Source organism: Bombina bombina, chromosome 2 (genome assembly GCF_027579735.1).
Source record: "Bombina bombina isolate aBomBom1 chromosome 2, aBomBom1.pri, whole genome shotgun sequence".
Classification (NCBI taxonomy): domain Eukaryota; kingdom Metazoa; phylum Chordata; class Amphibia; order Anura; family Bombinatoridae; genus Bombina; species Bombina bombina.
The window spans coordinates 1,295,899,734-1,295,921,797 of record NC_069500.1 but is presented as its reverse complement, the minus strand read 5'-3'; the positions used below and the strand labels follow the sequence as shown (position 1 = coordinate 1,295,921,797).

At 41.0% G+C, this 22,064-nt stretch overlaps 1 protein-coding gene across 1 annotated transcript in view; it reads right to left on the bottom strand.

Annotated features, from left to right (window-relative positions):
- BOD1L1 (biorientation of chromosomes in cell division 1 like 1) overlaps positions 1–22,064 on the bottom strand; it is a 539,385-nt gene that overhangs the window by 266,546 nt on the left and 250,775 nt on the right. The window contains exons 17-19 of the mRNA XM_053700293.1: positions 20,044–20,125; positions 11,960–12,033; positions 10,086–10,170 (exon numbers count right to left, since the gene is read on the bottom strand). Coding sequence (XP_053556268.1) covers positions 10,086–10,170; positions 11,960–12,033; positions 20,044–20,125 — 241 coding nt within the window. The remainder of the gene's footprint in view (positions 1–10,085; positions 10,171–11,959; positions 12,034–20,043; positions 20,126–22,064) is intronic.

The window sequence follows — 22,064 nt, the reverse complement described above, 5'->3', positions numbered from 1 at the left end:
GATGTACTTGGCGTCACTTGCGCGGGAGATATAGGTTCTGACACATTGGGAGAGCTAGGTGGTTTAACCTCCCTTTTGTCAGTCTGAGAAACCTCTGGTGATAAATCTTTAAAAGCCATAATATGGTCCTTATAACTTATAGAAAGGTCAGTGCATTTGGTACACATTCTAAGAGGGGGTTCCACAATGGCTTCTAAACATAATGAACAAGGAGTTTCCTCTATGTCAGACATGTTTAACAGACTAGTAATGAGACCAGCCAATCATGGCAAAAGAATTCCACGTTCCTCCCGGGTGGTTAACGTAAACCACGGAGATGAAATTATGCAACTAGAACCTGAAAAACCGGATAAAACAACTGAGGTCAAGCCATCAGAGCATTGTAAATCGCTTTCCACTCCAAGATTGTTATGGGGAGAGCGGCTCCCAAGACAATAGTCACCGACCCATTACGGGCTGGCGACTGTGACTATTACTCAGGAAAGTCTCCTAAACAGATGCTCCTAAAGGAACCCAAATATTCTGGAAAATGCGAGTAACGATCCCGCTAAGTCTTGCAAGCAAAACGAGCGCTCAAATGCTACTTCCCCCTCTCTGATCCCAGGGAAGAATCTCATGCTGACAGATCTAGATCTATCCTCCAGGACCGCCACAAGATTCTCGTTTCACTATCTGAACATGCCTAACCACAGACTCTCAGACAGGATCGAAAAAGAATTGATGTCCAACTAAGCAAACATCAGACCATTACCTCCATAAAGAGCCACTGAAGGGCCAAACAGTAGAGTGCCGAAAGAGGCAAGAGGAAGAAACTTCTATTTCCTGACCTCTGACAAAATATTTTCAGAGATAGGGAAAACTAATCTTGTCCCTAAGAAACTACCCCTGTAGCTGGAACAAGGAAACTCATTTGTAGACACACATCCATTTGAGGAATGAAGCGAGACAACAAGATCTCAGAATGAGAGTTTGCTTGTTGAAAAGGCGCCTGAACCTTTTGACGTCCAGGAATGGCACCACAGCAACTCCCTAAAACCTTCAGAGAACCAAAAACTGAAAGTGTTTGACAGAAAAGCAAACCTCTGGAACTTGGAATGCGCATCCGCCAGGACTACAGTCACTATGAACTGACCCTCCTAGATCAAAAGGCAGAATGGAACCACTGGTTTCCATTTGAAGAAGAACGACACATTGAGACAATAAGTTGAGACACTTCAGGTCTACTAAAGGACGAAAAATTCCCTCCTTTTCGGGAACCTCAAACAGGAATGATAAATCCTAGGCCCCCGTTCTCTTACAGGGACTGGAACTATCACTCACAGGGAAGAGAAGTCCCAAACGCACTACCAAGAATGTCTCACAGTTATCTGGCTCGCAGATAAAATTGAGAGATGGAACCTGCCTCATACAGGGAAGGAATGACTACAATGTAGAAACCCTGAAGTACTAAGTCCACAGACTATCTGGGATATCTTGAATCTATGTTTGCAGACAAACAGAGAATCAATCCCGTAATGAGAGCAGATTCCTCTATATCTGAATTGTACGGATGCACCAGAAAACTTGGGACTCATAGGAAAAATCCACTGCTAGCACAGCGAAGCCAGATCTAGCTCCTGGCTGAAATTGCTTGGAAGCATAGAGATAAAAAATTGGCTAGCTTAAGAGCTTTAATTCTGTACTGGATCTACGCCAAACGAGACTCTCTGGTCACCAACTTAGTGCATAGATCCTAAAAAAAACAAAAAAAACAAAAAAAAAAAACGGTTATCCTCTCTAGGAAACTTATTTCTCTAGCCAGAGTAGGAATGCCCTACTCCTCTAGGCATCATGCTCCCTGATATTTAACGGAGACAGCAACAAGAAATATCTTGAAAAACATGAAACCCAGACTTCTCCTATTCCTGTGAAAAATCTCCTAGCACGGTCTGGAACATGAAAAAAAAATCTTCCAGGAGTATCCTAGTACTTAGGAAGATTACTGGATTCTTTAGTGTTGACATCGACATACATATCAGAGTCGCTCCAAAGTAGCCAAAACCACCTTAAACCATATACCAAGGTGTTCAAGCTGAAATCTAAAGAATACTACTCCAGCATCAGATGAAGGAATTATACTGTCCGAATCTGAGATTTCACTCTCAGATGCTACTGACTTATCCTCTTCATCACTTCATCAGATTTATGAGGCAGGCAACTAGTGAAGCAGCAGGTGATACAGAAACCTTACTATCTGAATCTCTAACATTCCTCTTGCGATTTCCCATCAGTAACGGAAAAATCAGAAAATGCCACAGACACCGCAGAAGATACCTGGGCAGCAATTTCCTCCGGCAAATAACTCCTCCAGGAGATTGAGAGGAGCCACAGGGCACTGCATGTGACTCCATAAAAGCTAGGGACAATTAAGGAGAAAGCTCTGGCATTGCCTAACCAGCATCATCCTAACAGACATGAGGCTCAGAAAAAGGGAAAAAAAAAATATTTTTTAGGCAGGGAAATATAGGTTACCATACCTTGAACTCTCAAAAACTAAACAGCCGACTTTAGCAATCATGCTAATCAAGCAGTCCTGAGATATAAATTAATCCCTGAAAAAACAACAACACAGTTCTATCAAGATTTATTATCAATATGATAAACAAAAATTGATAAAGATACTGTCCTCAAGAGCTACAATCACCCTTAGCTTAAAGGTACTAGATAGCTCCCCACTAAACTACCATGGAAAAACCTGCATATAAAAAACCTCAACCTGAGAATGTAAAAAAATATGCACTCCAGTAGTACCTACATAAATCTACTTGAAAAAAGAAATGTGTCTCATTCCAGTGCAGACATGATAAATGACTTAAAATAAAAAAATGACTTGACATTTTCAATCCATGTCCTTCCTTTATACACGGTCAGCTAGATCTAAGAAAAGAGATCAAAACAAGTAGGTGTGACCCTACAACAAAAGTGTGTAACGGATAGAACTCGTCATCTCTATAATAGCCAAATTATTTTAACTATTGATAGTTAATAATAACGAGTATTGATAACAAACGTGTGCATAATAAGACACCTGATCCTAGATTGTGATACATGATACTATTATAATACAATTATTAGGACATCTCTAGTACAGTAGTGCCATTCTCCTTTTCTCTTCTCTTTTCCTGGTCCCTTTCAAGTAGATCTAAGAAAATACTGTCTCTTTAAATGAGATTGTCAAACTGCTTTTTTTAGTAAATAAATAAAACTCATCCCCCTCTTCTCACATAACTACACGTACAGCTACTAAAACTCGCAAAGTAACGGCTAAACTACGTAATAGCCGCCTCATCAATACTAGACAGCGAATCTTGCTGTACAAACATACGGAAACTGCCGGCGCCATTCAGAGGAAGAGAGGGAGGAGCTAACCCTGCTGAGAGAAGCAGCACCATTATCTAAAGCACGTGCTTCCCAGCCTTCAGGAAAATTTAAATAAATTACTCTAGCTGCCATAAAGGCTCGGTAAAGCGCAAAAGTGCTAACACATACATCAAAACCAGGCTATAAATAATCACCTCCTAAAATCTAGGCTATAGAACCTAGGTTATGGAGGACTGATACAAAAACGATGACTCCTTTCAGGTAACAGAAAGCCCCACAAAGTTAATTTTAATGATGTCTCCTAAAACAGAGATACCGAAAAATAAAACAATTAACCCGTTCTATGAAGAGATATAATTCCTAGCCTCCTGTCACATGCCTAAAAGTGCCTGCATACTGCCCATACAAATCCTCTACGGATTCTGTGTAGTCCCACTAAACAATACAGAGAGCCCATCTTACTTTAATGACTCTGAAGTTCCAGCCTCCTAGCCCCAGAAGATCAAAAACAGAATTTATGTTTACCTGATAAATTACTTTCTCCAACGGTGTGTCCGGTCCACGGCGTCATCCTTACTTGTGGGATATTCTCTTCCCCAACAGGAAATGGCAAAGAGCCCAGCAAAGCTGGTCACATGATCCCTCCTAGGCTCCGCCTACCCCAGTCATTCGACCGACGTTAAGGAGGAATATTTGCATAGGAGAAACCATATGGTACCGTGGTGACTGTAGTTAAAGAAAATAAATTATCAGACCTGATTAAAAAACCAGGGCGGGCCGTGGACCGGACACACCGTTGGAGAAAGTAATTTATCAGGTAAACATAAATTCTGTTTTCTCCAACATAGGTGTGTCCGGTCCACGGCGTCATCCTTACTTGTGGGAACCAATACCAAAGCTTTAGGACACGGATGAAGGGAGGGAGCAAATCAGGTCACCTAAATGGAAGGCACCACGGCTTGCAAAACCTTTCTCCCAAAAATAGCCTCAGAAGAAGCAAAAGTATCAAACTTGTAAAATTTGGTAAAAGTGTGCAGTGAAGACCAAGTCGCTGCCCTACATATCTGATCAACAGAAGCCTCGTTCTTGAAGGCCCATGTGGAAGCCACAGCCCTAGTGGAATGAGCTGTGATTCTTTCGGGAGGCTGCCGTCCGGCAGTCTCGTAAGCCAATCTGATGATGCTTTTAATCCAAAAAGAGAGAGAGGTAGAAGTTGCTTTTTGACCTCTCCTTTTACCGGAATAAACAACAAACAAGGAAGATGTTTGTCTAAAATCCTTTGTAGCATCTAAATAGAATTTTAGAGCGCGAACAACATCCAAATTGTGCAACAAACGTTCCTTCTTTGAAACTGGTTTCGGACACAGAGAAGGTACGATAATCTCCTGGTTAATGTTCTTGTTAGAAACAACTTTTGGAAGAAAACCAGGTTTAGTACGTAAAACCACCTTATCTGCATGGAACACCAGATAAGGAGGAGAACACTGCAGAGCAGATAATTCTGAAACTCTTCTGGCAGAAGAAATTGCAACTAAAAACAAAACTTTCCAAGATAATAATTTAATATCAACGGAATGCAAGGGTTCAAACGGAACCCCCTGAAGAACTGAAAGAACTAAATTGAGACTCCAAGGAGGAGTCAAAGGTTTGTAAACAGGCTTAATTCTAACCAGAGCCTGAACAAAGGCTTGAACATCTGGCACAGCAGCCAGTTTTTTGTGAAGTAACACCGACAAGGCAGAAATCTGTCCCTTCAGGGAACTTGCAGATAATCCTTTTTCCAATCCTTCTTGAAGGAAGGATAGAATCCTAGGAATCTTAACCTTGTCCCAAGGGAATCCTTTAGATTCACACCAACAGATATATTTTTTCCAAATTTTGTGGTAAATCTTTCTAGTTACAGGCTTTCTGGCCTGAACAAGAGTATCGATAACAGAATCTGAGAATCCTCGCTTCGATAAAATCAAGCGTTCAATCTCCAAGCAGTCAGCTGGAGTGAAACCAGATTCGGATGTTCGAACGGACCCTGAACAAGAAGGTCTCGTCTCAAAGGTAGCTTCCAAGGTGGAGCCGATGACATATTCACCAGATCTGCATACCAAGTCCTGCGTGGCCACGCAGGAGCTATCAAGATCACCGACGCCCTCTCCTGATTGATCCTGGCTACCAGCCTGGGGATGAGAGGAAATGGCGGGAACACATAAGCTAGTTTGAAGGTCCAAGGTGCTACTAGTGCATCCACTAGAGCCGCCTTGGGATCCCTGGATCTGGACCCGTAGCAAGGAACTTTGAAGTTCTGACGAGAGGCCATCAGATCCATGTCTGGAATGCCCCACAGCTGAGTGACTTGGGCAAAAATTTCCGGATGAAGTTCCCACTCCCCCGGATGCAATGTCTGACGACTCAGAAAATCCGCTTCCCAATTTTCCACTCCTGGGATGTGGATAGCAGACAGGTGGCAGGAGTGAGACTCCGCCCATAGAATGATTTTGGTCACTTCTTCCATCGCTAGGGAACTCCTTGTTCCCCCCTGATGGTTGATGTACGCAACAGTTGTCATGTTGTCTGATTGAAACCGTATGAACTTGGCCCTCGCTAGCTGAGGCCAAGCCTTGAGAGCATTGAATATCGCTCTCAGTTCCAGAATATTTATCGGTAGAAGAGACTCTTCCCGAGACCAAAGACCCTGAGCTTTCAGGGATCCCCAGACCGCGCCCCAGCCCATCAGACTGGCGTCGGTCGTGACAATGACCCACTCTGGTCTGCGGAATGTCATCCCTTGTGACAGGTTGTCCAGGGACAGCCACCAACGGAGTGAGTCTCTGGTCCTCTGATTTACTTGTATCTTCGGAGACAAGTCTGTATAGTCCCCATTCCACTGACTGAGCATGCACAGTTGTAATGGTCTTAGATGAATGCGCGCAAAAGGAACTATGTCCATTGCCGCTACCATCAACCCGATCACTTCCATGCACTGAGCTATGGAAGGAAGAGGAACGGAATGAAGTATCCGACAAGAGTCTAGAAGTTTTGTTTTTCTGGCCTCTGTTAGAAAAATCCTCATTTCTAAGGAGTCTATAATTGTTCCCAAGAAGGGAACCCTTGTTGACGGGGATAGAGAACTCTTTTCCACGTTCACTTTCCATCCGTGAGATCTGAGAAAGGCCAGGACGATGTCCGTTGTGAGCCTTTGCTTGAGGAAGGGACGACGCTTGAATCAGAATGTCGTCCAAGTAAGGTACTACAGCAATGCCCCTTGGTCTTAGCACAGCTAGAAGGGACCCTAGTACCTTTGTGAAAATCCTTGGAGCAGTGGCTAATCCGAAAGGAAGCGCCACGAACTGGTAATGTTTGTCCAGGAATGCGAACCTTAGGAACCGATGATGTTCCTTGTGGATAGGAATATGTAGATACGCATCCTTTAAATCCACCGTGGTCATGAATTGACCTTCCTGGATGGAAGGAAGAATAGTTCGAATGGTTTCCATCTTGAACGATGGAACCTTGAGAAACTTGTTTAAGATCTTGAGATCTAAGATTGGTCTGAACGTTCCCTCTTTTTTGGGAACTATGAACAGATTGGAGTAGAACCCCATCCCTTGTTCTCTTAATGGAACAGGATGAATCACTCCCATTTTTAACAGGTCTTCTACACAATGTAAGAATGCCTGTCTTTTTATGTGGTCTGAAGACAACTGAGACCTGTGGAACCTCCCCCTTGGGGGAAGTCCCTTGAATTCCAGAAGATAACCTTGGGAGACTATTTCTAGCGCCCAAGGATCCAGAACATCTCTTGCCCAAGCCTGAGCGAAGAGAGAGAGTCTGCCCCCCACCAGATCCGGTCCCGGATCGGGGGCCAACATTTCATGCAGTCTTGGTAGCAGTGGCAGGTTTCTTGGCCTGCTTTCCCTTGTTCCAGCCTTGCATTGGTCTCCAAGCTGGCTTGGCTTGAGAAGTATTACCCTCTTGCTTAGAGGACGTAGCACCTTGGGCTGGTCCGTTTCTACGAAAGGGACGAAAATTAGGTTTATTTTTTGCCTTGAAAGGCCGATCCTGAGGAAGGGCGTGGCCCTTACCCCCAGTGATATCAGAGATAATCTCTTTCAAGTCAGGGCCAAACAGCGTTTTCCCCTTGAAAGGAATGTTAAGTAGCTTGTTCTTGGAAGACGCATCAGCCGACCAAGATTTCAACCAAAGCGCTCTGCGCGCCACAATAGCAAACCCAGAATTCTTAGCCGCTAACCTAGCCAATTGCAAAGTGGCGTCTAGGGTGAAAGAATTAGCCAATTTGAGAGCATTGATTCTGTCCATAATCTCCTCATAAGGAGGAGAATCACTATCGACCGTCTTTATCAGCTCATCGAACCAGAAACATGCGGCTGTAGCGACAGGGACAATGCATGAAATTGGTTGTAGAAGGTAACCCTGCTGAACAAACATCTTTTTAAGCAAACCTTCTAATTTTTTATCCATAGGATCTTTGAAAGCACAACTATCCTCTATGGGTATAGTGGTGCGTTTGTTTAAAGTGGAAACCGCTCCCTCGACCTTGGGGACTGTCTGCCATAAGTCCTTTCTGGGGTCGACCATAGGAAACAATTTTTTAAATATGGGGGGAGGGACGAAAGGAATACCGGGCCTTTCCCATTCTTTATTAACAATGTCCGCCACCCGCTTGGGTATAGGAAAAGCTTCTGGGAGCCCCGGCACCTCTAGGAACTTGTCCATTTTACATAGTTTCTCTGGGATGACCAACTTGTCACAATCATCCAGAGTGGATAATACCTCCTTAAGCAAAATGCGGAGATGTTCCAACTTAAATTTAAATGCAATCACATCAGGTTCAGCCTGTTGAGAAATGTTCCCTGAATCAGTAATTTCTCCCTCAGACAAAACCTCCCTGGCCCCATCAGACTGGGTTAGGGGCCCTTCAGAGATATTAGTATCAGCGTTGCCATGCTCTTCAGTATCTAAAACAGAGCAGCCGCGCTTACGCTGACAAGTGTTCATTTTGGCTAAAATGTTTTTGACAGAATTATCCATTACAGCCGTTAATTGTTGCATAGTAAGGAGTATTGGCGCGCTAGATGTACTAGGGGGCCTCCTGAGTGGGCAAGACTCGTGTAGACGAAGGAGGGAATGATGCAGTACCATGCTTACTCCCCTCACTTGAGGAATCATCTTGGGCATCATTGTCATTATCACATAAATCACATTTATTTAAATGAATAGGAATTCTGGCTTCCCCACATTCAGAACACAGTCTATCTGGTAGTTCAGACATGTTAAACAGGCATAAACTTGATAACAAAGTACAAAAACGTTTTAAAATAAAACCGTTACTGTCACTTTAAATTTTAAACTGAACACACTTTATTACTGCAATTGCGAAAAAACATGAAGGAATTGTGCAAAATTCACCAAATTTTCACCACAGTGTCTTAAAGCCTTAAAAGTATTGCACACCAAACTTGGAAGCTTTAACCCTTAAAATAACGGAACCGGAGCCGTTTTAAACTTTAACCCCTTTACAGTCCCTGGTATCTGCTTTGCTGAGACCCAACCAAGCCCAAAGGGGAATACGATACCAAATGACGCCTTCAGAAAGTCTTTTCTAAGTATCAGAGCTCCTCTCACATGCGACTGCATGCCAAAAACAAGTGCGCCACACCGGCGCGAAAATGAGGCTCTGCTTATGCTTTGGGAAAGCCCCTAAGGAATAAGGTGTCTAATACAGTGCCTGCCGATATTATTATATCAAAATACCCAGATAAAATGATTCCTCAAGGCTAAATATGTGTTAATAATGAATCGATTTAGCCCAGAAAAAGTCTACAGTCTTAATAAGCCCTTGTGAAGCCCTTATTTACGATCGTAATAAACATGGCTTACCGGATCCCATAGGGAAAATGACAGCTTCCAGCATTACATCGTCTTGTTAGAATGTGTCATACCTCAAGCAGCAAGAGACTGCATACTGTTCCCCCAACTGAAGTTAATTGCTCTCAACAGTCCTGTGTGGAACAGCCATGGATTTTAGTTACGGTTGCTAAAATCATTTTCCTCATACAAACAGAAATCTTCATCTCTTTTCTGTTTCTGAGTAAATAGTACATACCAGCACTATTTCAAAATAACAAACTCTTGATTGAATAATAAAAACTACAGTTAAACACTAAAAAACTCTAAGCCATCTCCGTGGAGATGTTGCCTGTACAACGGCAAAGAGAATGACTGGGGTAGGCGGAGCCTAGGAGGGATCATGTGACCAGCTTTGCTGGGCTCTTTGCCATTTCCTGTTGGGGAAGAGAATATCCCACAAGTAAGGATGACGCCGTGGACCGGACACACCTATGTTGGAGAAAAGGCACTTACTTATTTGACAAGCTTTGCTGAGGTAAATTAGGAGCAGAAATATGGTAGGGTGAGGCATGTGTTTTTTTCAATCCCCAAAATAGGAAAAATCTAAATTTATTTAGTTAAATTACAGGAACAAAACAAACAATGAAAGTGTAAAGCAATATTGTGTTACTATGCATAGTTGAACATTTTATATTACAATCTCAAGAGTTTAATGTTCTCTCAAGATAAGGTCTTGAAGACTGACATGTAGAAAAACTGTCCTAGATGACAAATGTGTTTGACCAAGTTACAATATAGCAATTATTTACAGAAAGCACGAACATAGATTCATACATCCTTAGGTTTTCTCTTCTCTTATGTACCTGGGCAACTTGCAGCCCTCTTTTGTCCACTTGGTCTTTTAATTTTTGCAGAGTCAGAATGAGCTGATTCATCTGAGGTTTGGTCCTATACGGCCAAGGATAAACAAAAATTAAAATAATACGGAAAGTAAACAAAAGCACATTGAAACAAGATAAAATACAAATTGAAGGGAAAAAGTGACTATTTGCATCATGATATAACAAAAAAATAAAAAATAATAATATGCTATCTGCCATAAAAAACACTTATTTAATATTCTACATCCTCTGCAGAAGATACATTTTAAGTCTATTTAGTCAGTTTATCGGAACCAAGGTAAAGAAGATTAATCAAGCTCCATCTATCAAAAAGCTGGGAAAACTTAACTGTACTTTTACTTTTTATTTAAATAGCATTAAAGTCAATAATGTTATATACATAATGTATAATATGTTACATTGTTATATTTCACAAAGGTAAGTTTGTCACACAATTTTAAGGGTTTTGCAAATGAAGGTTCACCAGGGATACACATCTTGACCACTCTGTTGAGTATATTGGTCTTGTCTCATTTAACAGTGGTCAGAGGCCGTAAAGAATCTATATTTAGCAGGCTGAAGACTATTGCATCAAGGTTGTGAGCTTTTAAATGGTAGGTGGATGATGAAAAGCCACTTAGGCCGTTATTGACTTGTAATATTTAGTGTTACAGCTCTAGAAATTGTGAAAATTCCCTGAGCTAAGCTGCTAACTATTTAAATGACTGAAAACTGGCATTAACTCTCTTCACTGGCTTACAGTAATATGGTTCATACAGCCAACAATAAGCAATATATCTTATTGTCTTTATCTATGCTCCTAACCACACTATTTGAGCATCAGGTTGTGTCCAAGTGAATGAACCAATAACTTACAAAACATGTGGTGCCTGTGTGTTCTCTAGTGCTGTCTAATATCTTTGGAACCTTCTCCCTAAAACTGTAAAAAAAATGTCTTCACTGGAAATATTTGTACCTACTTGTTCACTCATGTCATTAACAGCCACGTGAGTGTTCTTAAAGACCTGTCTAACTCTCTGTTTAAAAAAATGTAAGCCCCATTGACAAAATACAGGTAATTTAGTTACAATTATTATAATTATAATCTGGGTTATGCACAATGGGATTAAAGTGAATGTCAACTTTTAAGAATGAGTGCCCGGTTTTTAAACATACTATTAAAAACAGGGGCACTTTCATTCATGAGAGTTCACATTTCACTGGTTTTGTTAAAATACTTACCTTTTCTTCTTGAAGCCGGAGAAGCGATTCCCCCTCCTGTTACTCATCTCTTCTTACGTCAGCAATGACGAATACAGCATCCTCCAATCACGGCATCCCCCCAGGGGAATCATTGCCTAAGGCAATGCCGTGATTGGAGGAAACCGGATTTGTCATTGCCGACGTATGAAGTGATGAGCGGCAGGAGGGGGAATGTAACACTTTTGAGGTCTATTGCAAATAAAATAGTATGTAAACAGGGATTCTTCAATTCTTCACTTACACGTTATTTTAAAAATTCAAGAGAAAAAACATTTGTTCAAAAGAATGGCATTTATCTTTATGATACAGATTTTGCCAGAAATTCAACCCCCAGTTAAAGTGCTTATCATTAAATATCAACTAAAAAAAAAAACACATTTAAAATTTAACAGGGTACAATGTGACTTAGAAAATATATGGAAGAAAATATCTGCAAAAATTAAAAAAAATTAAAAAAGGTTCAATCTACGTTTATCGATTTTTAAATTTGTAAAACAGATGAACAATTCTAAAATATATTTTAGAAAAACAAAACAAAACAACAACTGTTAGACGCACTATAATTAGATAAAAATAAAGCTACCAAAATGTACCTTCTCACTGGAAGTCTCATTAGGCTGATCCGATTTGGTATCATGTTGAAAATTGTTGGTATTGCAGTTTTCATCTGTAATAAAGCATACAAACTATACTAATTAGAATATGGCATCAAAACATCTTCAAAAATCCTAATTTTTGTCTGGCATGAGAACAAAGCGCATTTGATAACAGAAGAAAACTGAAAAGTAATTTAAAATGGCAAGCTCTATATGAACCATAAAAGTTTAATATGGACTTCACTCTTCCTTTAGAATCCAATATACTACATAAGCCTAGCTCTGCCTCCTCAGATAGACAGGGAAACACACCAACCTTCAAGGTTAAAAAGATTAGTTTTTTCCTACCTAATTAGATTTATCCCTTTAAGGTCTTTAACCCCTTAGTGACCACAGCACTTTTCAATTTTCTTACCGTTTGGGACCAGTGCTATTTTTACATTTCTGCTGTGTTTGTGTTTAGCTGTAAATTTCCTCTTACTCATTTACTGTACCCGCACATATTATATACCGCTTTTCTCGCCATTAAATTGACTTTCTAAAGATTCCATTATTTTTCTGTAGTGTAGCTGCCCCCCTCAATACCCTACTCCCTCCAAACATTATTTCCCCCTCCCTCTCCCACCACATCTTGTTTAGTGGTCGGTCACGCACAACCCCAACCCACAAGCAGAGCAGGAAAAATCCAGAGGACTAGAGAAAAGTAAATTATTTTGAGATAGGTATGTACATTTTGGGAGTAAAAAATGGTATGCAAGCAGTATGGGAGAAGCAGATGATCAGACAGGAAAGCATGATTACAAAACACTTGTTTGTTTTGTAAAAAGGTACATACAAGAGACCAATTTTTGAAAGAACTGGTGGATATATAGACAAAAACACCAGTCTTATCAGTAGAGAAATAATTAGGGACCTTTTACCATTACCACAATACAAACAAACAAAATATCACATTCTGTCTGGTGTTAAACTGAAAGTTATATCTTAAAGATGTTTTCATTTAAAAACAGAATTTATGTTTACCTGATAAATTACTTTCTCCAACGGTGTGTCCGGTCCACGGCGTCATCCTTACTTGTGGGATATTCTCTTCCCCAACAGGAAATGGCAAAGAGCCCAGCAAAGCTGGTCACATGATCCCTCCTAGGCTCCGCCTACCCCAGTCATTCGACCGACGTTAAGGAGGAATATTTGCATAGGAGAAACCATATGTTACCGTGGTGACTGTAGTTAAAGAAAATAAATTATCAGACCTGATTAAAAAAACCAGGGCGGGCCGTGGACCGGACACACCGTTGGAGAAAGTAATTTATCAGGTAAACATAAATTCTGTTTTCTCCAACATAGGTGTGTCCGGTCCACGGCGTCATCCTTACTTGTGGGAACCAATACCAAAGCTTTAGGACACGGATGAAGGGAGGGAGCAAATCAGGTCACCTAAATGGAAGGCACCACGGCTTGCAAAACCTTTCTCCCAAAAATAGCCTCAGAAGAAGCAAAAGTATCAAATTTGTAAAATTTAGAAAAAGTGTGCAGTGAAGACCAAGTCGCTGCCTTACATATCTGATCAACAGAAGCCTCGTTCTTGAAGGCCCATGTGGAAGCCACAGCCCTAGTGGAGTGAGCTGTGATTCTTTCAGGAGGCTGCCGTCCGGCAGTCTCATAAGCCAATCGGATAATGCTTTTAATCCAGAAGGAGAGAGAGGTAGAAGTTGCTTTTTGACCTCTCCGTTTACCAGAATAAACAACAAACAAAGACAAAGTTTGTCTGAAATCCTTAGTAGCTGCTAAGTAAAATTTGAGAGCACGAACTACATCCAAGTTGTGCAACAAACGTTCCTTCTTTGAAACTGGATTAGGACACAAAGAAGGCACAACTATCTCCTGGTTAATGTTTTTGTTAGAAACAACTTTTGGAAGAAAACCAGGTTTAGTACGCAAAACCACCTTATCTGCATGGAACACCAGATAAGGAGAAGAACACTGCAGAGCAGATAATTCTGAAACTCTTCTAGCAGAAGAAATTGCAACCAAAAACAAAACTTTCCAAGATAATAACTTAATATCAACGGAATGTAAGGGTTCAAACGGAACCCCCTAAAGAACTGAAAGAACTAGGTTGAGACTCCAAGGAGGAGTCAAAATTTTGTAAACAGGCTTGATTCTAACCAGAGCCTGAACAAAGGCTAGAACATCTGGCACAGCTGCCAGCTTTTTGTGAAGTAACACAGACAAGGCAGAAATCTGTCCCATCAAGGAACTTGCAGATAATCCTTTTTCCAATCCTTCTCGAAGGAAGGATAGACTCTTAGGAATCTTAACCTTGTCCCAAGGGAATCCTGCAGATTCACACCAACAGATATACCAAATTATGTGGTAATTTTTCTGGTTACAGGCTTTCAGGCCTGAACAAGAGTATTAATAACAGAATCTGAGAACCCTCGCTTTGATAAGATCAAGCGTTCAATCTCCAAGCAGTCAGCTGGAGTGGGTCGAACGGACCTAGAACAAGAAGGTCTCGTCTCAAAGGTAGCTTCCATGGTGGAGCCGATGACATATTCACCAGATCTGCATACCAAGTCCTGCGTGGCCACGCAGGAGCTATCAAAATCACCGACGCCCTCTCCTGATTGATCCTGGCTACCAGCCTGGGGATGAGAGGAAACGGCGGGAACACATAAGCTAGTTTGAAGGTCCAAGGTGCTACTAGTGCATCCACTAGAGCCGCCTTGGGATCCCTGGATCTGTACCCGTAGTAAGGAACTCTGAAGTTCTGACGAGAGGCCATCAGATCCATGTCTGGAATGCCCCACGGTTGAGTGACTTGGGCAAAGATTTCCGGATGGAGTTCCCACTCCCCCGGATGCAATGTCTGACGACTCAGAAAATCCGCTTCCCAATTTTCCACTCCTGGGATGTGGATAGCAGACAGGTGGCAGGAGTGAGACTCCGCCCATATAATGATTTTGTTCACTTCTTCCATCGCTAGGGAACTCCTTGTTCCCCCCTGATGGTTGATGTATGAACTTGGCCCTCGCTAGCTGAGGCCAAGCTTTGAGAGCATTGAATATCGCTCTCAGTTCCAGAATATTTATCGGTAGAAGAGATTCTACCCGAGACCAAAGACCCTGAGCTTTCAGGGATCCCCAGACCGCGCCCCAGCCCATCAGACTGGCGTCGGTCGTGACAATGACCCACTCTGGTCTGCGGAAGGTCATCCCTTGTGACAGGTTGTCCAGGGACAGCCACCAACGGAATGAGCCTCTGGTCCTCTGATTTACTTGTATCTTCGGAGACAAGTCTGAATAGTCCCCATTCCACTGACTGAGCATGAACAGTTGTAATGGTCTTAGATGAATGCGCACAAAAGGAACTATGTCCATTGCCGCTACCATCAAACCTATCACTTCCATGCACTGCGCTATGGAAGGAAGAGGAACGGAATGAAGTATCCGAGAAGAGTCTAGAAGTTTTGTTTTTCTGGCTTCTGTCAGAAAAATCCTCATTTCTAAGGAGTCTATTATAGTTCCCAAGAAGGGAACCCTCGTTGACGGAGATAGAGAACTCTTTTCCACGTTCACTTTCCATCCGTGAGATCTGAGAAAGGCCAGGACAATGTCCGTGTGAGCCTTTACTTGAGGAAGGGACGACGCTCGAATCAGAATGTCGTCCAAGTAAGGTACTACAGCAATGCCCCTTGGTCTTAGCACCGCCAGAAGGGACCCTAGTACCTATGAGAAAATCCTAGGAGCAGTGGCTAATCCGAAAGAAAACGCCACGAACTGGAAATGCTTGTCCAGGAATTCAAACCTTAGGAACCGATGATGTTCCTTGTGGATAGGAATATGTAGATACGCATCCTTGAAATCCACCTTGGTCATGAATTGACCTTCCTGGATGGAAGGAAGGAGTGTTCGAATGGTTTCCATCTTGAACGATGGAACCTTGAGAAACTTGTTCAAGATCTTGAGATCTAAGATTGGTCTGAACGTTCCCTCTTTTTTGGGAACTATGAACAGATTGGAGTAGAACCCCATCCCTTGTTCTCCTAATGGAACAGGATGAATCACTCCCATTTTTAGCAGGTCTTCTACCCAATGTAAGAATGCCTGTCTTCTTATGTGGTCTGAAGACAACTGAGACCTATGGAACCTCCCCCTTGGAGGAAGCCCCTTGAACTCCAGAGAAGAACCTTGGGAGACTATTTCTAGCGCCCAAGGATCCAGAACATCTCTTGCCCCAGCCTGAGCGAAGAGAGAGAGTCTGCCCCCCACCAGATCCGGTCCCGGATCGGGGGCCCGCATTTCATGCTGTCTTGGTAGCAGTGGCAGGTTTCCTGGCCTGCTTTCCTTTGTTCCAGCCTTGCATAGGTCTCCAGGCTGGATTGGCATGAGAAGTATTACCTTCCTGCTTAGAGGACGTAGCCCTTGGGGCTGATCCGTTTCTGCGAAAGGGACGAAACTTAGGTTTATTTTTGGTCTTGAAAAGACCTATCCTGAGGAAGGGCGTGGCCCTTGCCCCCAGTGATATCAGAGATAATCTCTTTCAAGTCAGGGCCAAAGAGTGTTTTCCCCTTGAAAGGAATGTCAAGCAATTTGTTCTTGGAAGACGCATCCGCTGCCCAAGATTTTAACCAAAGCGCTCTGCGCCACAATAGCAAACCCAGAATTTTTTCGCCGCTAACCTAGCCAATTGCAAGGTGGCGTCTAGGGTGAAAGAATTAGCCAATTTAAGAGCACGAATTCTGTCCATAATCTCCTCATAAGAAGAAGAATTACTAATAATCGCCTTTCCTAGCTCATCAAACTAGAAACACGCGGCTGCAGTGACAGGGACAATGCATGCAATTGGTTGTAGAAGGGAACCTTGCTGAACAAACATCTTTAGCAGACCTTCTAATTTTTTATCCATAGGATCTTGGAAAGCACAACTATCTTCTATGGGTATAGTGGCGCGCTTGTGTAGAGTAGAAACCGCCCCCTCGACCTTGGGGACTGTCTGCCATCAGTCCTTTCTGGGGTCGACTATAGGAAAACAATTTTATAAATATGGGGGGAGGTACTAAAGGTATACCGGGCCTGTCCCATTCTTTACTAACAATGTACGCCACCCGCTTGGATATAGGAAAAGCTTCGGGGGGCCCCGGGGCCTCTAAGAACTTTTCCATTTTACATAGTGGTTCTGGAATGACCAGATAATCACAATCATCCAAATTGGATAACACCTCCTTAAGCAGAGCGCGGAGATGTTCCAACTTAAATTTAAAAGTAATCACATCAGGTTCAGCTTGTTGAGAAATGTTTCCTGAATCTGAAATTTCTCCCTCAGACAAAACCTCCCTGGCCCCCTCAGACTGGTGTAGGGGCCCTTCAGAAACCATATCATCAGCGTTCTCATGCTCTACAGAATTTTCTAAAACAGAGCAGTCGCGCTTTCACTGATAAGTGGGCATATTGGCTAAAATGTTTTTGATAGAATTATCCATTACAGCCGTTAAATGTTGCATAGTAAGGAGTATTGGCGCACTAGATGTACTAGGGGCCTCCTGTATGGGCAAGACTGGTGTAGACGAAGGAGGGGATGATGCAGTACCATGCTTACTCCCCTCACTTGAGGAATCATCTTGGGCATCATTTTTACTAAAATTTTTTATGACATAAAATACATATAGTTAAATGAGAAGGAACCTTGGTTTCCCCACAGTCAGAACACAATCTATCTGGTAGTTCAGACATGTTAAACAGGCATAAACTTGATAACAAAGCACAAAAAACGTTTTAAAATAAAACCGTTACTGTCACTTTAAATTTTAAACTAAACACACTTTATTACTGCAATTGCGAAAAAGTATGAAGGAATTGTTCAAAATTCACCAAAATTTCACCACAGTGTCTTAAAGCCTTAAAAGTATTGCACACCAAATTTGGAAGCTTTAACCCTTAAAATAACGGAACCGGAGCCGTTTTTATATTTAACCCCTTTACAGTCCCTGGAATCTGCTTTGCTGAGACCCAACCAAGCCCAAAGGGGAATACGATACCAAATGATGCCTTCAGAAAGACTTTTCTATGTATCAGAGCTCCACACACATGCAGCTGCATGCCATGCTGTCCTCAAAAACAAGTGCGCCATACCGGCGCGAAAATGAGGCTCTGACTATGATTAGGGAAAGCCCCTAAAGAATAAGGTGTCAAAAACAGTGCCTGCCGATATAATCATATCAAAATACCCAGAATAAATGATTCCTCAAGGCTAAATATGTGTTAATAATGAATCGATTTAGCCCAGAAAAAGTCTACAGTCTTAATAAGCCCTTGTGAAGCCCTTATTTACTATTTTAATAAACATGGCTTACCGGATCCCATAGGGAAAATGACAGCTTCCAGCATTACATCGTCTTGTTAGAATGTGTCATACCTCAAGCAGTAAGAGACTGCACACTGTTCCCCCAACTGAAGTTAATTGCTCTCAACAGTCCTGTGTGGAACAGCCATGGATTTTAGTTACGGTGCTAAAATCATTTTCCTCATACAAACAGAAATCTTCATCTCTTTTCTGTTTCTGAGTAAATAGTACATACCAGCACTATTTTAAAATAACAAACTCTTGATTGAATAATAAAAACTACAGTTAAACACTAAAAAACTCTAAGCCATCTCCGTGGAGATGTTGCCTGTACAACGGCAAAGAGAATGACTGGGGTAGGCGGAGCCTAGGAGGGATCATGTGACCAGCTTTGCTGGGCTCTTTGCCATTTCCTGTTGGGGAAGAGAATATCCCACAAGTAAGGATGACGCCGTGGACCGGACACACCTATGTTGGAGAAAGGCATACTTAAATACTTGTGCTAGAGAAATTATCAGTTATCCATCAAATGGCCTATCACATACTAATTTATGTATACACAGGATACTCAGGCTGGCCTAGGGACTTTACACAAATGTATAAGTAAATGAGCATACAAAGCATATACCATAAATGGCATTGGTGTGCAGATGCAACACCAAGTGTAAGACTCATGTCTGACAAACAACAAGTATTCTAACTTCTCTCAAGCAACAAGAACCATTCACTCTCCTCTAGTCTACATGACCTCAGGTGGATTTGCAAGCACATACCCTGTATAGTGTTGTCTTCACAACATGGCAAACTAGTTACAAAAAAATTAAATCATCAGGAAAAAAAAAAGCCAAGGTTGGATTGTCTAAAATCTCTTGTAGCCTGTAAATAAATTTTTAAAGCTTTTCATACATCCAAATTAAGAAAAGGTCTTTCCTTTTCATTTTGAGGATTAGGACACAAAGAAGGAAAGAGAGAAGGAATAACATGCAGAAACATTTGTATCAAAACATTACTGAAGGATACGGATGGATCTAATGAGCCAGGGAAGTAAACAAATTGCCTTTTTAACCTTGAGTGTGCGTGGGTGTCCCTGTCCATCACCAGGAGGCAGAGCTAAACTCATGTAGTATATTGGATTCTAAAATAAGCAAAGAAAAGTTAAAGGGATAGTAAAGTCAAAATTAAACGTTCATGGTTCAGATAGAGCAAGTCATTTTAAACAACATTTAAAATTACCTTATCAAATTTGCTTTGTGCTTTTGATATCTTTTTTTTAAAAGCATACCAAGGTATGCTCAGGAGCAGTGATCCACTACTGGGAGCTAGCTGGCGATCGGCCGCTGCACAGATATGCCTATTGTCATTGGCTCACCCAATATGTTTACCTAGCTCTCAGTAGTGCATTGCTGCTCCTTATCCTACTTGGGTTTATTCTTCAACCAAGGATAGTAAGAGAACAAAGCAGATTTGATAACAGAAGAAAACTAAAAAGGTGTTTAAAATGGCAAGCTCTATATGAATCATACAAGTTTAATATTGACTTTGCTCTCGCTTTAGAATCCAATATACTACACATAAGCCTAGCTCTGCCTCCTTATGGATAGACAGGGAAACACACCCACCCTCAAGATTAAAGAGATTCGTTTTTTACTTCCCTACCAAATTAGATTTATCCCTTTAAGGTCTTTAATAGATATAAATATATACACACAACAATCATGTTTTTGATTCACTCTTACCCTTTGGAAGCGCTTCAATAACATCTGTTTCAGGCAATTTAGATTTTTTATAGTGATTTTCTACTTCTTCTGAATCTTTAGGCTTTAAAAAAAAAATAAAGGAATAAAACATAATGGCACAGAAGTATATTTTATTTAGAGATGCAAAAGTATACAAAGAAACAGATGAATTATGAGACTTTCATTACACAAAAATAAAATGATGTCAGACATTTACAAAAGTAAAGATTCAACTTGTATACTCCGTAAACGGTAGACACATGGGACCCCATTTATCAAATAGTGGGCGGACAATGTTAACAACTAGGGATGCTACTCGTCTGTTTCCCTAATTTATTACTGCATCTGCACAAGCAAATGCTTTTGCCATTATAGCAAAATTTATGTTTACCTGGTAAATTTATTTATATCATGGTGGTGAGAGTCCCCAATCCATTATGCATAGGATTCACTTCCTAGTCACTAGGTGGAGGCAAATATTCTACAAAACTTTCAAGAGCACTTCATCCCTCCCATCTCACGGGTATGCCAGTCTTACGTATAGCCAAGCAGGAGAAATCACAAAGAAAGGTAGGAAAGGACAAAGCAGGGAAAATAGAGATTCAAAATAATAGTGTCTCCAAAATTTGAAATATAAACAACATTGGGTGGGGCTCGTAGACACTCGCCACCATGAAAGAAATTAATTTATCAGGTAAGCATACATTTTGTGTTCTTTCACAAGGTGGTAAAAGTCCATGATCTATTACACATGAGAATTAATAGCCAAGATGTGAAGTCCACGAGTAATGTTGGGTGGAACAAATTGTTTTTGAAAAGGCAGTCACCTATTTTCCAGACACTGTTGCCTGGAGGACTTTCCTGCCAAAGGCTGCTTCCAAAGAAGCAAAAACATCAAAATGGTAGGATTTAATAAAAGCATGTAAGGATGACCATGTTGCTGCCTTGCAATTCTGTTCAACAGAAGACTCATTTAGCCGAGGAAGTAGAAACAAATCAGGTAGAGTGGGATGTAATGCATTTTGGAGAAGGCTTACCTGCATCCAAGTAAGCTTTGTGGATCAGAAGCTTTAACCAAGAAGCTAAAGTAACAGCTGAGGTCTTTTGGCATTTATGTGGACCAGAAAAATGAATAAACAGAGAAGATTGTCTAAAATCTCTTGTAGCCTGTAAATAAAATTTTAAAGCTTCAAAGCAAATAGAGCCAAAAATAAGAATTTGTGGCTCAGAGAAAAGAATGCATTTATTTAGCACTTCCAATCCCCTGTATGTGATATGATACCATGAATTGGAAGGAAGTAAGAGTGGGGTGGCGTATCACTAAAATTAAAATCTAACTTTTATTTCAACACTTAAAAACACCAACTGTCACATACAATTTAAAAACACAAATTGGCATAGAACTTGTTAGGATTGAGATTGGACTAAACAAGTAATTATACACTTGTAAGGGAGTCCACAATTGAGACAGTATTGGTATATTGATGCTCAGATACCTTATTGTAAATATTGGATATGTATATATATCTCTCCTTATCAATCGAGCAAATGTTTTACTGTATCTGGCTATATATGCATGTATTAATAGTACCTATATTTGTCTCTTGTAGAGGATTCTATGCCATCTAATTACCTTGTTTAGTATAAATACCAAGATAAAAGAATATTTGATGGTGAGTTTTATTAACAAGAGAGTAGAATTTTTATATATAGTTACTCTGTAAATTTATGATAGATTGGGGTATATTATACAGATGTATTGCTCATTCTTATCTATATCTTGAGATTATGATATTAAAGAATGATAATGACTGAAATCAATTGCAAAAGTAATAAGCAATATTTATTGTAGAATAATAATAGTGACTAAACACATATTACTATCTTACTTAGGAATGCAGAGCAGTATAAGTCTTAATTATAAGAGCTATTATTTAGTATCTCTTGTCATTGATTCAAAGCCACTATTGAAAAATGTATACACTATATGTTTTTGTAGGTATTTTATACTCTAAGTGCTG